Source organism: Spermophilus citellus (assembly GCF_964194105.1).
Source record: "Spermophilus citellus genome assembly, chromosome: 14".
In the NCBI taxonomy this organism is placed as follows: Eukaryota; Metazoa; Chordata; class Mammalia; order Rodentia; family Sciuridae; genus Spermophilus; species Spermophilus citellus.
Window position 1 is genome coordinate 55,448,989 of NC_138194.1, and position 21,832 is coordinate 55,470,820.

At 34.1% G+C, this 21,832-nt stretch overlaps 1 protein-coding gene across 1 annotated transcript in view; it reads left to right on the forward strand.

The window, feature by feature from the left end:
• RALYL (RALY RNA binding protein like) overlaps positions 1-21,832 on the forward strand; it is a gene marked incomplete at both ends in the record, with an annotated part of 341,755 nt that overhangs the window by 291,322 nt on the left and 28,601 nt on the right. Inside the window, 2 exons of the mRNA XM_081265866.1 lie at positions 4,633-4,680; positions 14,698-14,861. Coding sequence (XP_081121992.1) covers positions 4,633-4,680; positions 14,698-14,861 — 212 coding nt within the window. The remainder of the gene's footprint in view (positions 1-4,632; positions 4,681-14,697; positions 14,862-21,832) is intronic.

Consider the following 21,832-nt stretch of genomic DNA (forward strand, 5'->3'; position numbering starts at 1 on the left):
ATTCAAATACTATCATGCCCCAAACTCATCCTGACAGTTTCCTCTAGAACCTCTTCCTCCCAATCTTCTTATGTTCAAAAAGGATAATATAATCTCCCCAGTTCTTTAAGCCACCAAAAAAAAAAAAAAAAAAAAAAAAAACATGTCTTGAATCTCTCTATACCATTCCATCTCTTTTGCATCAGGATACCCCCAAGACACTGTTATTTATGGTCTGCAGAAGGGCAGTAGCCCTGAAATGACCTTCTTACACTATTGAATTTCTCAAGGTCTTTCCTGACTTGTGCCTTTGAGCCCACTGTTCTCTGTCCCCAGTTCATGGTAGGACCTTTCCTGTTTTTCAAGTCTCACATTTGTATGTCATCTCCTCAGTGAGTCCAGCCCTCAGCAATCCCCTTTTATAGTTTTCACTCAATCTCTGTTTCTGTCCACCTCATTTGTTCCCTTCTGATTATTTGGTTTTATATTATTTATTTTCTGTCTGCAACACTGTCAAAGAAAAATTGTACCACAAAAGTTAGTCAGTGAAGACTTTCTTTAAGAATATTGCCATAGAGGACAGAAATTGAATTCAACTCCACTAAAACAAAAGGAGGAAGAGTTTTTAAGAGCTAGAGTGGACAAAAGGACAAAAGGGAGAATACTATTGAGAGGAAGAAGTTCTAGAGGAAACTCTCAGGGAATGTGGTCTATGTGATTCGACATGTGTTTAATAATTGGTGTTCTTCCAAGTTGGGCTCCTACACAGTGACTGAGAGATATCTTTCTTTTTTATTTTTGAAATGATACATAATAATTATACTTATGCATGTGGTGTAGTATGATATTCCAATACATGGAGACAATGTGTAATGATCAAACCAGGGTAATTAGCATATCCATCAACTCAAACATTTATCATTATTTTTGTGATGAAAACTTTCAAAATCCTCTCTTCCAGCTATTTTGAAACACATAGGAAGTTACTAGTAACTAAATCATTCTATTCTGCTATAGCACACTAAAACTTATCCCTTCTATCACATGTAGAAGTTAAAAGAGTTGATCTCAGAGACATGGAGAGTAGAATAGTGGTTATGAGAGGCTGGGGAAATTAGAAGAGAGGTGGAGGTTGGTTAAGGAGAGATATCTTCCTTGGTAATCACATTTCCAAGGAATAGCTTCCAGGTTGATATTCCTGGGTTGTAAATCCAGGGGAGTTCAGGAAAAGATTTGCATGTCAAAGGAGCAGTGAAAATTTTTACAATTGAAAGTTTTCTAAAGTAAATGCTTCAAAAGAGGGAAAGTCAGGAGCTTGTAGTCAGGAAGAAAACTATCTATAGTCATGCTGAGGGACAGGTTGAGTCCATCTTGGTGTATAACTATATAATGAGATTCATACAAAGAGAAAGTGTTATACTTCTAATCCGAAGTGCCTAGGGAAGTTCCTGACACATGTTGAATAAACATATGAATGACTATGCTACCTTGTAACATTTAACTGTGTTATCTCAGATATTTAGCAACTCTAGACACCAATGTCTTGTAAAACTGGGAGAATACTACGCATCTTATAGACTGATGTTCAGGTTAAAGAGGATTGTATATAAAAGCATCAAGAATAGGGTTTCAAACTAAAGCATTTTTCTCTCTAGATATTATACATCATAAATTAACTCTTTGCAAAGTTCTTAAATTACTACACTGCTTTTGACTGTTTTTTTCTTTGATTGTTGGAAAGCTCATTGGTGCTATCTTAACATGATTGATATTGTACATCCTTTTGTCTTCTGTGAACACGTTCTTAAAAGTAATCAAACATAAAACACAATGATAATTACTCATGAGTAATAAATATAAGACGAGCCCTATCTTTATACTTGAGGCTTCCCAGCAAAAGCATTTGGCTAGTGTCACTCGTATCACTTATTACCTGCAGAAATAAGTGAATATCAAAGAAAGAAGCATATGTAATGCTTTATCAGGAAGATTTTGAGGGAATATTCATACATTAGGATTTGGTGGTTGCCACAACCTGCACAGTTGAGCTTGAGAAATCAGTGAGGGGTGATGGGAGATTAGGAAAAACACACCCACAGAGAGAGAGGGGGGCGGGGAAAAATTGAGAATAAGTCAGGATCAAGTGAAACACTGCACTCTGATGGAGAAAACAGTGGCTGAAGACCTGGCCCAGCAAGTTTATTTATGAGGATCTCATAATTAAAAAATTAAGGACTATAGAAGTATTGTTCTTTGTGCTTTTGAAAGTTTCAGGGCTAGAAACATTCTTGTAGCTATTTCACTGTTGCAATGCTTGCGGCTTCCTGTGGCACCCAAGAATCCCATTGTTCAAAGTTTCTACGAAGCCAGCAGACTTGAAGCTTACAGCACTGGTGAAACATTGTAGTAATCTTGCTATGCTCAGAGTCTTCTATCCCTGGAGCTGGCATGTGAACTCAAATTTATGAGCTTAAGAATTCTGTGCCAGGTACAGAATTCTCACGCTTAACAGGGGTTACCATCAACTGAGCAGGTTTCAGTAGTCAGCTTCCCACCAAGAAATTCTGAAAAAGTCTCTCAGCTCCACATCAGAATTGTGTCTACACCAGCAATATAAATTAAAACATACACCATTACTGCTTTAACAATCTGTGACTATCAGACAAAAGTGGATATTTTTGTTCCTACTCTTTAGACAATGATCTCATTGTCCTCCTTGATTTGCAAAGATAGACACAGTATTTCTTTGGCCAGAAAATGCTAGATCCTCCATCCAGATACCTAGAATAGGCACCCACTTTACATTTCAGTACTTAAACTCAAATATTATGTTTCATGAGATGGTACCAGAGGCAAAACTAACTCTCATTCATTAAGTATGCCACATAAGGCCCTTTCTCCCCAAATGTAATGAGGATGAATAAATACACTTATCCTTAAAACCAAGAATAATAATCCATTCTTAATATAGTTGTTCTTTCAGTTTTCCTAACAAGGAAAAAATTACAAAGTAAAGTACCAGTAAATTGATTTGAAAATATAAAATGACTCCTCTGTCTTGTGACGGCTCTTCAAAAATTTAAACATAGAATATGTTTAAATATGACTCAGCAATTCTGCTTCTAGATATAAACCCAAACAAAATGGAAGCAAAGACTCACTTTCACATCAAAGATCATAGCAACATTATTCATAATCATCAAAGTGCAGAAACAACCAAAATATATATTGACAGATGATAATATAACCAAAATATGGAATATTACTCAGTCTTAAATTGGAGTGAAATTCTGATTTGCACTACATATGGATGAACCTTAAAACATTATGCTAAATGGAATAAGTCAGGCAAAAAAAACAGAAATATGATATAACTATGTGATTGTATGGTTTGTATTTGTATTATTAATTTCATGATTTGTATAGTATCTAAAACAGGCAAAGTCATAAAGACAAAGTAGAATAGATTTTACCCAGGGGAATCGGAAATAGGAGGTTATTACTTAATAAAGTTCAAAGTTATTGTTTGAAATGAGAGAGAAGTTCTTGAAATTGAGGTTTATACAACTTTGTGAATGTCTTTAATCTTCCTGAATTGTATGCTTAAGGACGTAAGAGGTGATCCCTTTCATGCTCTGTATATTTTACCGCAATGAAAAATAAATGAACAAATAAGAACTAAAAATAATTTTTCACTCTGGTATAAGAAACTCCATTGATCTTAAGATTTAGGGTTTTTTGCCAAGTTCAAGGGGTGGCAAGAAGTAGTAAAAACAGCCCCAGATATGGCTTCAGAAGACTTTTTCTCAAATCTCAATCCAGTCACTCATTAGTAACAAAAGTGTGAGTGTGTCACTTAGGATGTTCACACCTTAGTCTCTTTCATTTACACCATACAGGATGAGAATTAAAATGCAAATAAGGTGCTTCATAAATGCAAACAATTATGCAAGTGGATGTAGGCAATTTTTATTATATATTCCTTTAGGGAGATTTGTCATTATAATCTTATCACCAAAATGCAGTTATTAATTCTCATTTAAATATCCTGATAAATTAAGTTATTATTGTTAAGACTCAGCCAAAGGTTGTTTTTTTTTTCATTAGTTATTTTTGTCAATTTAAAGCACTAAATCCACAGTCCTTAGAATGAAAAACTAATGCTGTATTTCTATGTTTTCATTAACCCTTAACTACAATAAAGGGATCATTAGACCTTTCCATTTACTTTAATGCCTTTTGTTCATTATCTAGCCTCACTGCACATAGCGTAGGCAAAAGAAGTAAATTGCCTTAAAAAGAAGGGACAATCATATTATATCTTGTCTAGAGGGAAAAAATGGTGGTTCATTTTTAACTACAAGTGTTAAATATATATATATATTTTGTTACTTGCTCTCATTCTCTATTCCAAATCCTCTCATCCAAATCATTCAAACCATTATCAGTCTCTAAGTGGTCAAAACTGTACTAATAATTTGACATGATATGTCAAAATGGAATTGTCTTGTAAAGTCCTTTGGATCCATAATTATATTGAAAATAAGTATTTAAAAAGGAGCATCAATGTCTTGCTATAACGTCATAAGTTAGTATCAAAAATAATGTGATTGAAACAAATGCCAACTAATTTTTTTTTATTTTCCTCCTTAGCGGTTATGTCTTTGACTATGATTACTACAGAGATGATTTCTACAATCGGTATGTGAATTTTTCTTTCTTATTTCCCTATGATTTGAGTCATCTTTAACTATTTTGTGCATTTCATTCACAGATGCTCTTGAATGAAGTGTTAAATATAGTATTTCTTGAAATTATTAAGTAATTTTTATTTTTATTTTTTAATTATTTTAAGAACTATGTAATGTTTTGAACAACCAACAATAAAATAAAAAAAATTAAAAAAATTAAAAAAAATGTTTTTATTCTGTTTATAGTTAAATATAACACATGAAGTCTAAATGGAATGAAAGATAGACAGATTTTTCTATTTTCCTCACTCCTACTGAAATATAGTAGATCTTGAAAATTTAGGACTTTGGAGGCGTTTAATCAGAGAATTTTATTTCTAATATTTGGTTAACATTCTAAGGATTTAGTTAACTAATTATTTTCCAGGTCTGTTGTTGACTTAGAATTTTCAAGATTGAGAGTTTCATTAATTCTGAAAATGATTCCAACCTTCTAAAATATATTTACTTTCATGACACGTTGAAAAGGCTATAATATTGGTTAGAGTTAATAAAATTTACAGACCATTCCTGCTATGCATGATAGTATGGCACCATAAAAGCATTCATCCAAGCTAAAGTCAGGCAAAATGTTGTTAGTGATCAATGGTTAAAAAAAAATAGACTTTTCTTATGATCTTTAAATTTTTTGTTAAAACTTTTAAAACACTTTTACTGTCTGCCCTATAAGTGCAGAGGTCTTTGCAGTAAAGCTAATAGTGATTCAGCATGCTACAATTGAAAACAGTAAAATTTTGAGAATTAATTTTTTTTATTTCTTTGTAGAAAATTTTACCAAAAGTAGACAAATAGTGCGTGCCTTCTTTTCATTGCAAAACTTAGGCTGTGGAGCAAGTACCTGTTTTAAGCCTTGATGAACAGCCCTCCTTCTTTCTGAGGTTGGATCAGTTCGACATCCTACCCATGTTGTGAACTATCTCTGAGAGTTCCTTCAGTGGATGGTTCTTTTGCCACCATGGCTTCCTCTCCATATCTTCATCTCCTTTCATCTCATTACACCCATTTTCCTCACTTATGCTAATAAACTTGCTTTATCAATTTCCTTTGGTTCTATATATATCTAGAGTCCCTCAAATGGAAAAGTGTCAACATCCCTATGACCATCTATTTTTTTAATAATTCCATTTACATCTAATTTGAAATTCACTTCCAGTATCATCACTCTTCGGTGTGATTATTCGTTTTTGTAAAATGCCACATGAGTTTATCATTGAGAGACAAGGAGGCATGACAACTATCTGATTGCTATCTGTATATGAACTAAATAACATGAACAGCAACCAATATCTTTTACAGACTCGGTGACATGATTGGTCTTTGGTCATGATACACATTTGCTATTCACACATAGTCATTTGTGGATGGAAAAGTTAGCAGCAAAGATTGCACTTTATAAAATTACTCATAGGTTATATGTTGTGGTAACTGAAAACTAATTTGTGTTGTTGGACAATTGGTGTTATTTAACTAAACACCGATAACATGCATATATAAGATATGCAACCCAAGGACCAACTGTAGAAAGGTCTTTGGGGGAAAACAGAGGTAAATATCTTTTAAGTCATTAGTAAATGTTTAATTATAAGTACTACTAAAGCAAAAAAAAATCCAAATAAGAATGCAAACCTGGAAAAAATAATTTTCAATAGACATTTTAAAAGGGAAGGAATCTTGTGATCGATTGAAAAGGTTATATCTTCTCTGTTCCAGCTGCGCAGGTCCTATTCAGTTCTGTGAGAACACTATGTTCCTTCCTGCCTCAGGTCCTTTCTCTGTGCTGTTCCATCTCCTCACACCTCCCTCCACTGCCTAGTTCACTTGACTTCATCCTTCAGATCTCAGCATGAACACCACTCCCAGATTAAATTAGATTCTTCTGTTTCTCTCTCTCAGCCCCCAACATTGTTTCTTCTCAGCACTTTTCCAAATTTGTACTGCAATAATTCTTTCTGCAGTGACTTTATTTGATTCACATTTGCCTTCCCTCTTCCATGAGGGCTCCAACAATGTTAACCTTTGCTTATCTTTGTATCTTCAGGGACTATGAGTAAACCTCACACATAGTGGATACTCAATTTTTATTATTATTGCATCTCTCTACATTTAAGGAGATGCATTTTCCCAAGGTCAGCCAGCCAATTAGTGACAGAACTACAATCATAACCTGGGTATTTGTTTTAATTCAATCCACTGTGTGAATGTACAAAACAGAGGAGAAGCAATGTTAGTCTATGATATAAAATAAGGACACAGCCTTGCCTACTTGGGAGTCAGAGCTACAACAGTAATTATTACTATGTCCAAACTACTGGGTTAAGCAAAGTATTTTACTAGTGACATCTATGGACAAAAATTTATATTTAAGAATAATTTTTCTCAAATCACTTATGATTTCTACAAAATATAAGAATTTAAGTAATAACTTATAATAACTTGTTATTAAAGTGATATGAATGTCTATCAGCGTTAAAATAGTCCTACTTACTATTGTGAAAAGATAATATCGAAACAGTCTACACTTTTGTATAGTAGGCATTTTCTATTACAGCTTTATTTTTTCAGGGTGCAGCACATTGTCCTAATTTCTATTAACACACATTGTCTTACAGTCTGTCAATATGAAATTGTTCTAGCCTCTTAACTGTTTTGTATCATATGACTTCTTTGCACCCTTAAAAATTTATTCCTAAAATGGAGTCCTGCTTTAGAAGGCAGGAGACCCAAGGTCTGATAACAATTATAGATTTGGGGACCAGTCAGGTTTTCCATCTTCTCATCTTTAAAGAGAAGACAAGATCTGTATTTTACTACTTCCAAATGACAGCTCAGAAAAATAGCTGATAGGTAAGATAGATCGATCTTACAAAGAGCAAGAGCCTTAAGCAGTCAAATAATTATAGAGCTTGAAGCTTTCAGTTAACTCTCCACTACACACACACACACAAAAAAAGCTAACTCTGAATGATTTTCAAACATTTGTTTGTCTTCTGCACAATCTGTTTGGCTTCTCAGTGTGCAATAGATCAGTGTGACTGTACTGTTAACAGACTATCTGAACAGTCTGTGCTTTCATTAGTTTATTTTTCATGTTTTGCACTTGGCTTAAAAAGACATAAGCATCTGCTATCAGTGTATATACTCAAGAGCTCGCTGTAAACACAGAATCCCACAAAAAGGAAAACAGAATGGAGTGGGTAAATGAGAGAAATAGTCTACAAAGTCACTACAACAGTTTTATCCACAGTGATTCCTCCTAAATTACACTTGGCTTGTACTGATGGTTAAATTTTTAAAAACTCTTTTTAGTAGCAGTGCAAACTTGGGCAAATCATTTAAAACCACAACCTGTTGTCTCATCTGTTAGGTGAGCATGAAGTTAATTTCCAACACAAATTTGTGCTGAGGATTAAATGAGGGAACATGTGTAGGGATCAGCATTATGCCTGGTGTATATTTAATGCCTAATCAATGTTAACTACTAGTAACAACTAACAGTAACCATTGATGGTCATGAAAGTGTTTCTTATATGGATATTCATATTGCAAAGTTCATATGACTGAGAAATAAGCTGGTTGGTTGGTCAGACATCCTTCCATAATAGTACATTGTGACCCTCTGGATTAACCTGTTTGCATCATTTTCTCTTAACCTACTCCCCAGAGCATTCCAGCTGCAGCAGAATACACATGGAGGGGTGCGGGGCACTCAGCTATTTCCATTAACCCCATGTTGCTTTGTTTAAGTCAGGAAAACAAAATGGCACTAGTTACATTTAACTGGGATCACTGCATATAAAAACTTGCTAACTAGGAATTAAAGAACTGAAAAGGCAAGAAGGAAACACCCTTCTATAATGGAGTTAGTAACTGCAGGAGTCAGATACCATCTCTAAGGTTGGGGAAACAAAGGAAAATTTTGGAATTATCAAAATGTAGTGAAAATCGGGTATGGTGCCAGACACCTGTAATCCCAGCTACTGGAAAAAATGGCTTGTGTGTAGGAAGTCAAGACCAGCCTGGGCAATAGTGAGACCCCATCTCAAAATAAGAAAAAGAAAAAGGTATTGTAGAAAAAGGGTCTTGCAGAGCTGAAAGTATGGCCAAGTAGTTCTTCTCAGACGTGCTGCTGTCCCTGTGTGGATTTCTGAGGAAGGGGCATAGTCTGCAGGTGCAGATGTCTCAGAGGGAAAGTGGAGGGAACTCTGTAAGTGTTGCAAAATGACTCCAACTAGATTCTGGCTGCAGCTACTGGAATGAATTGCTGCTGCCAAGGTGAAGAAACAAGGTCAGAATAGTGCTCAGAAGAGCAGGAAGTGAAAACAAAGAGAAGCAAGACCCTTTTCCTACAGGTCTTGCTATTTCCTCCTTGGGCCCTTCATTGGCTGAGCCTAGAGGAATCCAGCTCCCTTACCTGCAGAAATGTGGTCTACAGAATGCAACCCAACCTATAGCTAAGGATAGATATGAAGCTGAAAAACAATAAATTGACATTTAGCTGCATCATATTGTCATTATACTTTTACCAGATCTGGGGATTTTAATGTAACAGAGAATTTTTAATTCTTAGGCAAAGTTTTAGAAAAATTTTTCTACACAAACTTCCATCTTGTGATTGCTGAGTCTATTCATAGTTTCAAGGATTATGATGTGTATTACTAAATAGTATATCTGAATCATTATCATCAACTTTTATCTTTTTCATATTTTGCACAAAGAATTGCCCCAAAATTTTTAGCCTTCAATGGCATTTTCTTTTAAGAATAAACACAGAATGTTGCATGTTATTAAAGCTAAACATAAATATTTATGTGTTTCCAAGGAAACTAAAAGGAGAGGTATACCTAAATACATTGAATACCTTCAGAGAATGTTTGCAATTTTAGAAATTAGCAATTTAAATCCATGTTTTCTTACATTAGTACCAGGAAGAGCACTGAGCAGTTTACATGCTCCAGTGATATGTAAACTTTTGTTAATAGGGAAAAAGAATGTCAGAGGTGTCTTACCATATAGAAAATATGTATACATTTTAGGTGACTCAAAATGGGCACTGTTTAATTCTGAAACAACTTTGACCTTGTGTTAATCCTTGTATTAATTAGATGAAAAAAAAAAGCTACTCCAGTTTTGGTTGATGAGAAAACTCTTGAGTTCCAGTTGTGTCAGATCATTAATTATAGAGCACAATATATATTCATGATACTGGAAAAAATTAACAAGGAGCAATGTCTATTTCATTATGCAAATTTATCATCTGATAGAATGGGATTCCACTTAAAGTTTGTAAATAACAGCATGATATAGTTGACAAAGGGCGTGATTTGGAGTCAGAAGATGTGAATTTCAAGCCTCGATGCACATATGTTGACTGATTAAACTTGAGGAAGTTACTTCTTCCCTTTTTCCTTCATGGACAAAAATGACTTAAAATACCAACATTACAAGGTTAGTGATTTTTAACCTCACCTTGGCCATTTGAATATATTAACTGTTTAATTCCATAAAGATATATATTTTTTAAAAAACCCAGCAGGTAGCAATCTTAAGAAAAACATCAAAATCTTAAGGTCAAAAAATGGCAAAAAAATGATCTTTCGAGTTTGCAGCCAAATTGACTTTAAAAGCATCCTCAACAAGTATTTGTACATGTCTCGGGAAGTAAACTTCACAGAAAACCTTGGAAGAGTTTAATGATATAAAAGAGCAGTAGAAATTACTCATCATGACTGGTTATCAGATGAAATGTGCCATTTAAAATTCTTTTCTCCCTTTTTTCTATTTTTATTTATTTATTTATTTACTTTGCAAATAAAACTTCATTTTAATGTTCAAATTTATGTTTTTCCTTTTGTGCTCAGCAATATGATGCAACCATGTTTTCATTTTATTAAAATAAGTTTCCACAACTTGCATTACTTCTATAATTTCATGAAAATTATTTTCCAATTTAGCTGTAATCAAAAACTATTTGAACCCACGGTGGAAATCATAGTCAGTTTGTGAATTTTTGACTAGTTCAAACAGTATAGGAAACAAGTGTGTTACTAGCCTATAAGAGTCATTTGTGTGGATTTCAAAAGAGTGGGCACTTTAATTTGGTTATACAGACTATAAGTCTGTGAGAAGTCAAGTTTGAAAGAAAGAAGGGTTCAAGGTTGAATCAAAATGTAGCTAATATTATTGGTCCTCTGGTTGTTGATCATCATGTAACTGCTAAAATGTCCTGGTGAGAACCTGACCCTGAATTTGTTCTCAGAATTTGCCTTTGAGTAGAGAAGTGATTTATCCCCCTAGTCATACATTTTGTTAGCATTAACTACACAGTGACAGTAAGTTTGATTTATAAATAGGGAAAATAAAGAACAATTTTCCTGAGGGAAATTTTGAAGAAAACAGATAATTACCATAAAATACTCAAAATTATTGTTAATCTGCCATGAAAATTTAGTCCTTGGTGACAAAATATATGCACATATTAAATTTTTCAAATTTTTCTTTTTTTGAAATCTTATTAGTCTTTAGGAAAAAAATAAGAATCAAGGCAAAAAGCTTAACAATGGGGTAATGATTTATTAGAATGTGGCATGTCTACTTGAAAGAGTGTACTCCAGCAATTAAAATAAACATTAGCAAGCTTGAGAAATGCTTTTAATACAAACCAAAGTGCCTGAATACATGACTATGCATACATTATGTTTTCAAGTTTGTAAAAATTATGGATGTTTATAGAAAAAAAGATTGAAGTGTTTTAAAATGAACCTTGGGGAAAAGAGAATTATATATTTGGCTTCACGATAAACCATTATCTATTTGACCAAAAGCATTAGGAGAAAAGCTATTCAGACCAAATAACATTAGGAAAAATGAAGAACTATTAAAGGAAAAAAAAAAGGAATATAAGTCTAAGAGTGAAAGAAATGAAAAATAAAGCAAAGATAAGAGGAAGAAAAAAAATTATAAGATTTTAGCTGAATTTTGAGATTTGGATTCCAAATTATTGTATTGGATTTCCTTTTTCATTGCAGATCTATAATTTTAAGTTAACTATTTCCTTTTTCTTGACACTATTTGCAATCTATTTCTTTGTAGAGGCAAACTTCTTTGGTTTACTGTAGATAGAGTTCCGATGAGAAAGCTAATGTTCATCTCCTCCCACTGCCTTCCATCTGCTTTCCTGGGTTAGAAGAGTCCTATGCCCTGTCTCACAATCCCAGAGGGCCTGGCTCGCTTCCTTGTTTTATGTTGTCATGCATTAGGACAACTCCCAGTCTTCCTTCCCTTTATTTCTGATATACTCAAGGGTACCCAATGAAAGTTAAGAAAGTCTCCATTGCCATTCAATGTTGTAAAATTTAAAATTATGCTCTCATTGTTTTGTGAATTACATATCCCATTAAAATACGTAAATTGTGATGCTGTCTTCCCATAAGAGTGGCACAATGAATTGGTAAAACCTCACCTGATTCCTTGGTGAGAAAAGTTGTCTCCCATTGAAACAACTCACCAAAATATTCAGAGGACAAGGGCCACTTTCTATAGGCATTCAGTATGTTATTAAAATGTATGCCACAGACTAGAAGTGCATCACAAATACAATGAACAAAAGCAGATCTCTTTTCTCAAGACCAGTGCAGCTCAACACAGGAGTCTTTGGAATCCTTGGCTGAGGAATGCAATACAAAACATCGACAAACATTTCAGTCTTCTATAAAATATTATTGGAGTGAATTATAATATTGAAGTAGCAATTGTTTGGCCTGCATTTCCATTATAGTATTCTTATATATATTATAATATATTTTTTATTATGCATCAGAGATTTTCTTAACCCAATTTATAGATTCACTTATTTAATGAACCTGCTAAATTACACCTGCATGGCCTGAGGAAATGGCCTCTCCAAAGAGCTTAGCTTTCACCTCCACGGGTAACTTTTACCCTGGAAAATATGAGTCAATTGCCATATTTTCTTTCCCCTCAATAGTTTTGGGTATCGTAGTTCATGCAAAATGCCTTCATGTTTTGGCTCACTGACTTAAGGAGCTCTGTGAATTCAACTTATAAATAACTAATGCAGACCTTGTTTTGTGATTGAAAAAAGGGGCAGGTTTCCTTGACCCTTTTGATTTTGAAATCCCTGGTGGTGGGGATGATATTCATAACCCCTTTCAGACTCATCTTGCCTATATATACTCTTTGAAGTAAACTGTACTGAGCTGATACCCATGACCTGTTCTGTGCTAGCCATCCTTTGTCTCTAATGGACTTTGCTTATTCACAGAGGATGCCCCTTCTCTTGAACTCTGTCTCATTTCACTTCTTTTCCGTTTCAGATATCTCCTGGCTTTTCCCCAAAAATGTTTCCAAATTGTTATTGGACACTTTAGCTGTCTAACATAGAAGATATTCTTAGTACTAAAGAATTGCTTTAAATTTGTTTATATATTGCCTTTCTGCCAGAGTGTAATAGTTTGAATTTTTTTGAATACATGAAAATTAGCCTATCTTAAATTTATTATAGTTCATATATTTTTCAAAACAAGATTATCACATTTTCTGATGGATGTGTAAACAAGATGTAATTTTATGAAACAACCTCTTAGAAATATTGTCTTTTTCCATATTTTTATTGGTGCTTTATGATTATACATAATAGTGGGACTTGTTATTACATATTTGTTCATACACACTATGTAACAATATAATTTGGCCATTATCGTCTTTCAGTATTTCTGTTAGAAATTATAGGGTATTTTTATTGTTTTTTTTCCCTGTTCTAGTTTTCTCATTTCTGACCTTTATATTGGATTATTTTTATTGACTGTTTTAAAGCAATTACGAAACTAGAATTCATATCATGGTGTCACAATAAAAAATATAACAATCATAATTCTAAGTCAATAATGCTGTTTTCTTTATATTGGAAAACATAATTACACATCTTGTTGTTTGGCAAATAGTTTCAAAAATAAATGAGTAACATGTATCCCAGTATATTTTCTCTGATCTTTTATGTGTCTCAAATATGCTGTCATGTAAAATTTTGTTGTATATGAGTATGCAGTATAAATAATAGGAGGCTTTTAATCCTTTGAAGTATATATTTCTATAAATGAGTTTATATTCTTTCACCTTCATCCCTTTTATTGTTTAATTATCATTAAACGGTGTGGGGAATATAATTTCTCACATTTTAGTAAAAGTAGGAGATTATTGATTTGGGGGGGGTAGAAGAATTTTCTGTAGTTACTATACATATATCTCCACTCTCAGTTTGCATATCCAATAATGATCAGGATGATAAAATATATCCTGGCAAATATTTCCCACTAGTGCTTTAGTCAACAAAACTGGGTCCTCACCCTAGTTCTATTTCATTCAAACCTTTTATATATAGTTGGAGGAGGCTTGATTACTTAAAAAGTCCTTAGAGAGAGGTATGGCACCATATTGATTTGTCTCAGAGTTGTTTTCTTTAAGCTGGTTTTATTTCTATTTGTTTTCCTCTGGGCTCTGTTTTCTGATCAGAAGATCATTTTCTTTATTTTGTTCCTGATTCTGCATAATCTTTCCTATTTTCAAGCTAGTGTGCTAATAAGTGTCTGAGGTGTAAGAGGAAGATTTCTGTTCATGAGAAAGGTACACTGGTTTATCCAAGCAAAGAAATATATTTGGGAACAAAGGTCAGTGTAATTTCAACAAATTGCCCGGTACTATTGGAGCAAAGCTCCTTGTCTTTTCATTCCTTACAAATGAGTTCATATTGGGGTCATATTCTAATGTCCCAGAAAGCATAGTGTATATTTGCATCCTTTTTCTTTGTGAAAAATAAATCTTCCAATAAACAGCTTTTCTGAATATTAAACAACAGAAAAAAAATTATTGTAAAATTTTACCAGAACATTCTTTTCATCATCTCAAACATTTAGGCTTCAAACCAACTTGGTCCCCTTTGTGTCTTGTGAAGGTTGTTTGATTACCATGGGCGTGTGCCTCCACCTCCTCGTGCAGTGATCCCGCTGAAGCGTCCCAGAGTGGCTGTCACGACAACTCGCCGGGGGAAAGGAGTCTTTTCAATGAAAGGGGGATCAAGATCTGCTGTCAGTGGGTCTTCCTCCTCAGGCTCTAAGTGTAAGTAATGTTCTTTATTTCCTTTTAAATAAAAGTAGGAATAACCATCACTGCATAACTGTTGATAGTCCATAAATTAAGGAGGCAACCCCAGAGAGACATAAAACAGGGATGGAATGACCTCTGCTTTCCTGTGAAGCAGGGGAGCAGATGCCAGCATGGTGACAAAGGTTCTGGACCAATCTGAAAAGAACTGTAAAAGTATCTTACCCCAATGTACTCTCAGCTGATTTAGCTTGTGATTTATTAAAGTCCTGAAATAAAATGTATTGCTTTTTAATGAGGTAACAATTTCACTTGAAAACGGAACACATATACCATCTTTTCAGAGATGTTTTATGCAAAGTTAGAGTTTGTTTTTAATATTTAAACATTAAGATAATTAAAACGGGCAGACTACATGGTAACCATGATAAAAAACAAAACTTTCCATGTATTCTAAATCATTATAAGAGATACATGTCTTAAAATACACTTAGTATCATAAAAAAAGAAAACACTATGTGCATAACTCCACATGAATCAGAAAAAGGAGAAATGCAAACTTTCTAACTAAACACATTGCTAAATTTCTATCTAGACGGATTCAGAAAAAAACTCTAAACTGGTATTAGAATAGTATCCTAAAGAAAGAACCACACCATTTTCTGTGTTCCTTGATATTACATGTTAGCAGAGCAGAAGTAAACAGCACACATGTATCTCACTGTTATTTAAAAAATGAAAATACAGAGACACGCAGGAGTGCTATATTTCACAGGAAGATACAATGACTACCTGTGGTTATTCACAGATGGAAACCTGAAGAAACTGAGTGAGCAAAAGAGCAAGAGAGAGGGATCCCTGACATTATGGGGCACTGTTCTGAGCAAATCGTCAGTGCAGAGACCTTAAGTTGGCGTAGTTAAGAACAACAGAGCTAGTGTGGCTGCAGAGAGCCAGGTGGGGAAGTAGAACTGCAGATGTGATCAGAGAGCAAGTTCCAGCACAGCCTGGTAAGGATGTTGGGTGTATGTATTCTGCCAAACCTTCAGAACAAGTGAGACAGATGTTTTCACCCCATTTTTATTAATGAGCAAACATAGAAGGTTATGTAACTAGTAGATGGTAGAGTCAGAACTATCTGTATCAGAAATACTGACCATCATTATCAAAATAATTTCCTTTCACATGAAAATGGGCAAAGAAAAAATAGTTCAGAAAAGAGAAAGGTACTGATGCTTCTAGAAACTCTCAACTTTGGCCTGCTAAGAGTTTCACTGAGAATTTAACTCAGCTAATATAACCTCAATGGCAAACTAAATAAATTTGCAGTTCTCTATGCACTTATTTATCCAGTCTGTTCTGTAGATAGATAAATATGAATTCTTTTTCGAGTCTAGTAATAAGAGAAAATGAGTTTCTGCTGTAGTTTCCACACACTCTAATATACTCTCGGATTACTGTTAAGAGCAAAGAAAGCTGCGGAACTTGGTTCTTGTTGTGGAAAATTGAACACTGAATTGCCTACTAGGTTTATAGAAGACTGTTTTACCATTGGTGGTATTAACTTCAAATGGAAATATCTAAAGCATCACGGATTGTTTGTCTTGTGGTCATCTTAAAATAGTATTTAACAACAAAAGCATTATTGGCATTTTGCTGGATAGTTCTATATTGTGTAAGAGTATTCCTATTGGGAAGTTATACTCCATGTATTAGAATAAATTCTAATGTTATATATAACTAAAAATTAATTAAAAATTGAATAAAAAGAGTATCCTGAGATCTGCAGAGCATTTAGCATCCCTGACCCCCAAACCTTAAATAGCAGTAGGATTCTTCAATGTTTATAACTATAAACACGCCTATACATGTCTAAGTATTCCCTGTGGACATGTTACCAACCAAATTTAGAGTCACTGATGTAGAAAAATACTTGCCTTACCTTGAGGCCATTTTCTAGAAGGTTCAGTAATATAGGACTCAATCCTCAGTTGTCATGTACTCCAGTGCATTACTGAGAAGAGTAGCAATTTCCAGAGGTTATTTCAAAGTAAATATCTCAACATTCAAACGGTTAAAATTTGGTACTTCATTTTTTGATTTCTAGTCTTATAGTGTCATTACTAGAAAATGAGAACTTTAAAAATATCCTTTTATAATTTTATTAAGAATTTCTTGTTTCCATATTAATAAGATTTTCTAAATGAACATGCAAACAGAATATATTTTCTGCTTTAATATAGAACTGAATATGGAGTGTTAGATTGTTGGTTGTATTATCTAAATTAGACTTGTTTTTCTTGTAGCAAATTTATCATGATAGAGATTTTACATAGATTTTTTTTCTTAAGGCTTTGTTTTATATGCCACATCCCTTGGATGATTTATATAATTGTTTATAATAATAATAATAATATAAGAAGAATAAGAAAAGTAATAGCTACCATTTTTTAGTGTTATGATGGCTATTATTTTGAGCACTTCACATATCAATTTATTTATTCTTCACAAATACCCCTGTAAGTGAGCTATTCTTTTTCCTATTTGTTCTTTATAGTTATACATGACAGTAGAATGTATTTTGACATATCAGACATACATGGAGTACAACTTCTTATTCTTGCAGTTGTACATCATGTGGACTTGCATTGGTCATGTAATCATATTTGAACATAGGAAAATTATGTCCAATTCATTCTACTGTCTTTCCCATTCCCATCACCCCTCTATTCTCCCATTCCCCCCCCCCATCCAATCAGGTATATCTCTACTCCCCCCACCACCTATTGTGAGTCAGCATCTGCATAGCAGTGAGAACATTTGGCCTTTGGTTTTTGGGGATTGGCTTATTTCATTTAGCATGATAAACTCCTGTTTCACCTTTTACAGGCAAGGGCTATAATTTCATTTTTCTTTATGGCCAAGTAATATTCCATTGTGTATATATACCTCATTTTCATATATACATTCATCTACTGAAAGGCACCTAGGTTGGTTCCATAGCATAGCTATTGTGAATTGAGCTGACATGAACATTGATGTTGCCATATCACTACAGTATGCTGATTTTAAGTTGTCTGGGTATATGCCAAGGAGTGGGATAACTGGGTCAAATGGTGGTTCCATTCCAGTTTTCTAAGGAATCTCCATTCTGCTTTCCAGAGTGGTTGCAACAATTTTCAGTCCCACCAGCAATATATAAGTGTGCCTTTTCCCCACATCCTCTTCAACATTTATTATTGCCAGTATTTTTGATAATTGCCATTCTGATTGGAGTGAGATGAAATCTTAGTTTTCATTTGCATTTCTCTAGTTGCTAGATATGTTGAACATTTTTTTTCATACATTTGTTAACCATTCATATTTCTTCTGTAAAGTGCCTGTTCAGTTCCTTTGCCCATTAATTGATTGGGTTATTTGGTTTTTTGGTGTTAAATGTTTTAAGTTCTTTATGTATCCTAGAGATTAATTCTCTATCTGAGGTGCAGGTGGCAAAGATTTTCTCCCATTCTAAAGGCTCTCTGTTCATGTTCTTGATTGTTTTATTTACAACAAAGAAGCTTTTTAGTGTGATACAATCCCACTTATTTATTCTTGATTTTATTTCTTGCACTTTAGGACTGTTATTAGGGAATTTGGTTCCTAAGCCAACATGATGAAGATTTGGGCCTACTTTTTTCTTCTATTTGGGGCAGGGTCTCAGGTATAATACCTAGGTTCTTGATCCACTTGAGTTGAGTCTTGTGCAGGGTGAGAGATAGGGGCCTATTTTCATTTTATTACATATGTATTTCCAGTTTCTAAATGGAGAAAAATTGGAAGCTTTCCCTCTAAAAGCTGAAACAAGACAGGGATCCCCTTTTTCACCACTCCTCATCAACATAGTCCTGGAAATTCTAGCCAGAGCAATTAGACAGAAGAAAGAAATTAAAGGGATACAAATAAGGAAAGAATAACTCAAATATCCCTATCTTCTGATGATATGATTCTATATTTAGAAGACCTAAAAAATTCTACCAGAAAATTTCTAGAACTCATAAATGAATTCAACAAAGTATTAAGATATAAAATTAACACCCATAAATCAATTGTATTCCTATGCATTGTTGATGAATTAACTGAAAGAGAAATTAGGAAAACTATCCCATTCACAATAGCCTCAAAAAAAAATAAAATATTTGGGAATCAACCTAACAAAAGAAGTGAAAGAGACCTCTACAATGAAAACTACAGAACACTGAAGAAAGAAATTGAAGAATATCTTAGAAAATGGAAAGATTTCCCATACCCTGTTCTAGGATAAGCAGAATTAACATTGTCAGAATGGCCATACTACCAAAAGTGCTATACAGATTTAATGCAATTCCTATTAAGATTCTGGTGACGTTCTTCATAGAAATAGAAAAAACCATCATGAAATTCACTTGGAAAAATAAGTGGCAAGCATAGCCAAAGCCATCCTCAGCAAAAAAAAAGTAAAGCAGGCAGCATCATAATACCAGACCTGAGGTTATATTACAGAACTATAGTAACAAAAGCAGCATGGTATTGGTACCAAAACAGACATGAAAACCAATGGTACAGAGTAGAAGACACAGAAACAAACCCACATGAATACAGTTTTCTCATTCTAGACAAAGGCACCATAAACACACATTGAATAAAAAATAGCCTCTTCAACAATTGGTGCTGGGAAATCTGTAAATCCATATGTAAGTGAGCTAGTTTTATCATTCACATTTTACAAGTGTCAGAAATGAAAATTGAAACATTAAGAAATTTCACTAAGGCCACAGAGCCATTAAATAACAGATCCCTGAAGCACAGCCTAGCTCCTCGTCTGTTTCACAATAAGCCCTTGAGCTTATACCATTTTCCATGTCCTCATTTTCCACATCCTTTCCATGACTTCTTGGAGAATAGTAACTTTTAGAATTATATAACATCCCATGAACTCTTCCTAACCTTGAATTTTATTTGGCTACTTGGTTTGATCCTTGTTATCTGGCTCTTTTCATATGCCTTTCCTTTATATATACATTTGCAGCCTTTCCTATATATTAGTTTTGTAAGGATGCCTTAACAAACTATAGCAAGCTGTGGAGCTTGTGGCAGTCATTAGCATTCTTTGACTTGTGAGGGCATCAATGACTCCACTCACCTCCTTGGCACATAGTGTTCTCCCTGTGTCTTTGTATCTGTGTCTCTTCTCCTCTTCTTATAAGGACACTAGCCATGTCAGATGTGTGCTTCCCCAACGACCTCATCTTGCTTATATCTTCAAAGATCTATTTTCAAATAATGTCACATACACAGGTCCTAGAGATAATGAATTCCACATACACTTTGGGGGAGTATATGTCAACCCAAAACACTCTGTTACTTTATTTTTGTTCATCTCTTGAAGACAACATATATCTGAGTTTGTTTGGGGCAGCAGTTTGAAAGTGTCTGTTTTTTAGTAGGGAGATTTAACACCGTGTTTCATTACTGAATATATGCAACTATATTCTTTCTGTCCTTCTTTCAAGTGTTTGTTCTTGCTTTTATGTGAGGGTGATTCTGGCATTTTTATTAATATTATTAAAACTTTGCTTGTAACTCCACAGTATTCACCTGTTGTAGTTATCTTACCTCTCTCCCACTAAATTTGGTTCACTGCTTACATTTTTGTAGAACCTCTCCACATCTGCATTCATCAAGTTGTTTTTGTCTCTCAGGTAATAAAGAACTAAGATCCAATGAGATTTTTTTTTAATTTACTTATAGCTTTATCTTGGACCTCTCTTTTGACATGTGAAAAGTCTTCTTTGTTCTCCAGTGTAAACTGAGACAGACAGTCCACTCAAAAGTGTATCTCCCTTCCACAAACTTCTCTGGAGTCACTTGGAGCCTCAGGCTCTCCAAGGAATACACATTGCAAGGCACTAGCTATAACCCTTCTCTTCACTCTAGAGAAACTTACTAATTCCTTCCTCCTCTACCAATTCAGGGATCATTAACATTCTTTTCTGCCTTCTAGTAGAGGCAAGCTCCTTTACAGGTACCAGGACCCTTCTCCTGCACCACCGTGTACAAACCCTTTAATCCCATGCTTAAATCTACCTGAGGACACATGGTTTTAGTAATAGATATATGATTTTTGTGGCTATCATGTCAGCCAGAAAATATTTTATTTTGTTCTACAATTATTTACTGGAATGAGTATTTTTTTAAGTTAGATAACCCCAACCTGGGGTGTACTTGAGTTTCTATCCCTTAAAAATCTTCACATATTAAATTTTTTCAAACATTGGAATAAATAAATAAATAAATGATTTTTTATAGAAAGGCAAATTGTCAAAGTCAATTATTTGGATAAACAATCCAAATGAGCTTTACAGTTTGTCACTGAACTACATAGAAGATAAGCATTTATTCTTAAATCCAGTGGTGGGTCATACATAAGTTTTAATTTGGTCCTCTCTATCTGGTTTTGTGTGATAGATGGACCATCTTGATGAAAGGCTAAGTCTGAAAATTGAACTACTAGATACAGCAAGAGATGCTTTTTCAAGCATAAGTAAACTCACAATTATGTATTCTCTCTAGGATCACAGTGGCAGACCATATTATATTTACATAAAATATATGTGTATATAAATATTCATTATTCAATAATGCTTTTATAATTGACCTGGTTCTGAGAATAACAATAATTTCCAAACTCAAATCACAAGTTAAAGTTTTGAGTGAAGTGTAAAATAGACTATAAGTCAGGCATAATGGTGCATATCTCTAACCCCAGTGGCTCAGGAGGCTCAGGCAGAAGGATCCCAAGTTCAAAGCCAGCCTCAGCGACTTAGTGTGGACCTAAACAACTTAGCAAGACCCTGTCTCCAAACCAAATGTTTTATAAAATGGCTGGAGATGTGGCTAAATGTCTTTGGTTCAATCCCTGATACCAAACAATAATTAATTAATTAATTATACTACTAATATTGGCA